At 44.2% G+C, this 1,886-nt stretch overlaps 1 protein-coding gene across 1 annotated transcript in view; it reads left to right on the top strand.

The window, feature by feature from the left end:
* Positions 1-1,462, top strand: part of LOC103615662 (CBP80/20-dependent translation initiation factor) — a 19,776-nt gene extending 18,314 nt beyond the window's left edge. The window contains exon 5 of the mRNA XM_017734335.1: positions 1,297-1,462. Within this exon, the coding sequence (XP_017589824.1) occupies positions 1,297-1,447 (151 nt within the window). The 3' untranslated portion in view covers positions 1,448-1,462. The remainder of the gene's footprint in view (positions 1-1,296) is intronic.
* The last annotated feature ends 424 nt before the right edge of the window (positions 1,463-1,886 follow it).

Here is a 1,886-nt window from a genome sequence, read left to right as displayed (position 1 = left end):
TCCTACAATACACTTGTGTTCTGCACCTGCAGCTGGCATTATTTGTCCCCAGATGGGTGACACGATTTTTCTCATCTATATAAATACATATGTATCAATTTTTTTTCATACATGTATTTCTGTATGTGTACACACACTATGTTTTTCCCTCTGTAAATCAAAGTCAGGATTTTATCTGTGATGGAAAGTCAATTGTTGAACACCTCTGATTTCCTATAAACATAGAATCACAGAATGGTTTGGGCTGGAAGGGGCCTTCAAGATGACCTAGACCAACCCCCCTGCCATGGGCAGAGACACCTTTTACTAAACCAGGGTGCTCAAGTTGATTAAGGTTAATGAAATTGCTTCCCTTCAGCTTGCTGGTTTTTGAGCCTGGTACTTCAGCACACACCATTTTTCTCAATTTTTTTCTCCCATTTTCTCTAATTCCAAGATCTATTTTTCTCTGACTTCTAGGCACTGATTACCTGGGTCTGGTGCTGCCAAAGTCTCTACTGTATCTTATTTAGCAATATCTTGCTTCTAACTGACAAAAAAGTACTTTATCATTCTTGCATAATAAAAAAGATCATCTCTGTTTTTTTGAACGTAGAGGGGTGATATTTATTGACCGTTTTTTCTTTTTCTGTATCATCACAAACTCTCTGCATCCAGATAGCAATTATCTTTGGATTGTTTTTTTTCCTTTCTTGTTCCAAGAAAGTCCTTCAGCTGCCAGTTCTGTGTGTGGTATGGGAGTGCTTGACTTCTCACCCCAATTTCTTTGTCTTTCAAATTGTCTGTTTATATTTATATCGATTGCCACTTCCTGTCTGAGGTGTGTGTTTGCGCTGATTTTCGACACCTTTCTCAGCAGGGGAGCTGGAGCTCCTGTGGAGACCAGCAAATGAGCAGTGCTTCAAAGGAAACACTTTTCATTACTCTTCTTGTGCTCTCATTTCTGCTGTCCAGGTGGGCTGTGCTTTCAGTTTTGCTTGGTCTGGAAATCGAGTCACCCTGGGCTCAGGACTGCCTTTGGTTTTCTCACTGCTGCTACTACCAAAAGTGTTTGCAAGCTGTGGCAGATGGTGCAGGTGGAGAGGACTGAGCAAAGCATTTAATTTTGTATTAACAGCTTTACGCCTGCGTGGGAGTGTTTTGGAGGCACAGCACACTTGCTCCAGAGAGAGCCTCTTTGTTTCCGTGAGAGGCCTTTGCAGTAAGAACTGATATTCCCCTTGTGCCGTGATAGAAAATTAACTGTGTCCCCAGCGGGTTTTCACGTGCTTTTGTTTTGTTTTCCTCTTGCCACAGGCTTGGAAAGGGGAAGTACGAGGATGGTGACAGCATCAACTTGAATGACATAGAGAAAGTCCTTCCAGTGTGGCAGGTAGGTGACAAGGACATCTGCCCCTGCCACAGTGGAGACCAGCAGCAGCGTCTTCCCTGCCTTGTGTTCCCTTAGGAAACCCTTCTCAGGAGTGGGAAAGCTGCCGGGCTGTGGTCCTTTGGGGGTTGGGATGGAGATTTGTGCCTGTTTTTTTGGATATTAGTGCTGGGCAAGGGCAGTAACCATGGAGGCTTTGTGGGGAGGTGATACACTGAGGGCGTTACATACCTGTGTATGTACACGTACACAGGGCTCCTACGTTTGAAAAAAGGAGATTCTGAAAAGCATCAACCCCTCCTGACAGCTCCAAAATAAGTTGCTGTCAGGAAGCCAGCAGTGCCTGTGTGCTGACCCAGGTATTTCCCTTTTGGGAAATATGCAGTGGTATGTTCATATGCAGTTATAATCCACCTGTGTGTGTTTTCTCTAGCCTATTTTTTCCCCAGATCTCTCTTTACAGCCCAGTTTTGGCAGTTCTGGTTAAATGACCTCTGGATGTGTGGATGTTGGGGAA

Source organism: Corvus brachyrhynchos, unplaced genomic scaffold (genome assembly GCF_000691975.1).
Source record: "Corvus brachyrhynchos isolate BGI_N302 unplaced genomic scaffold, ASM69197v1 scaffold285, whole genome shotgun sequence".
NCBI classification, from domain to species: Eukaryota; Metazoa; Chordata; class Aves; order Passeriformes; family Corvidae; genus Corvus; species Corvus brachyrhynchos.
Note: the sequence above shows the minus strand (reverse complement) of the source record. Positions and strands in the feature narration are given on the sequence as shown.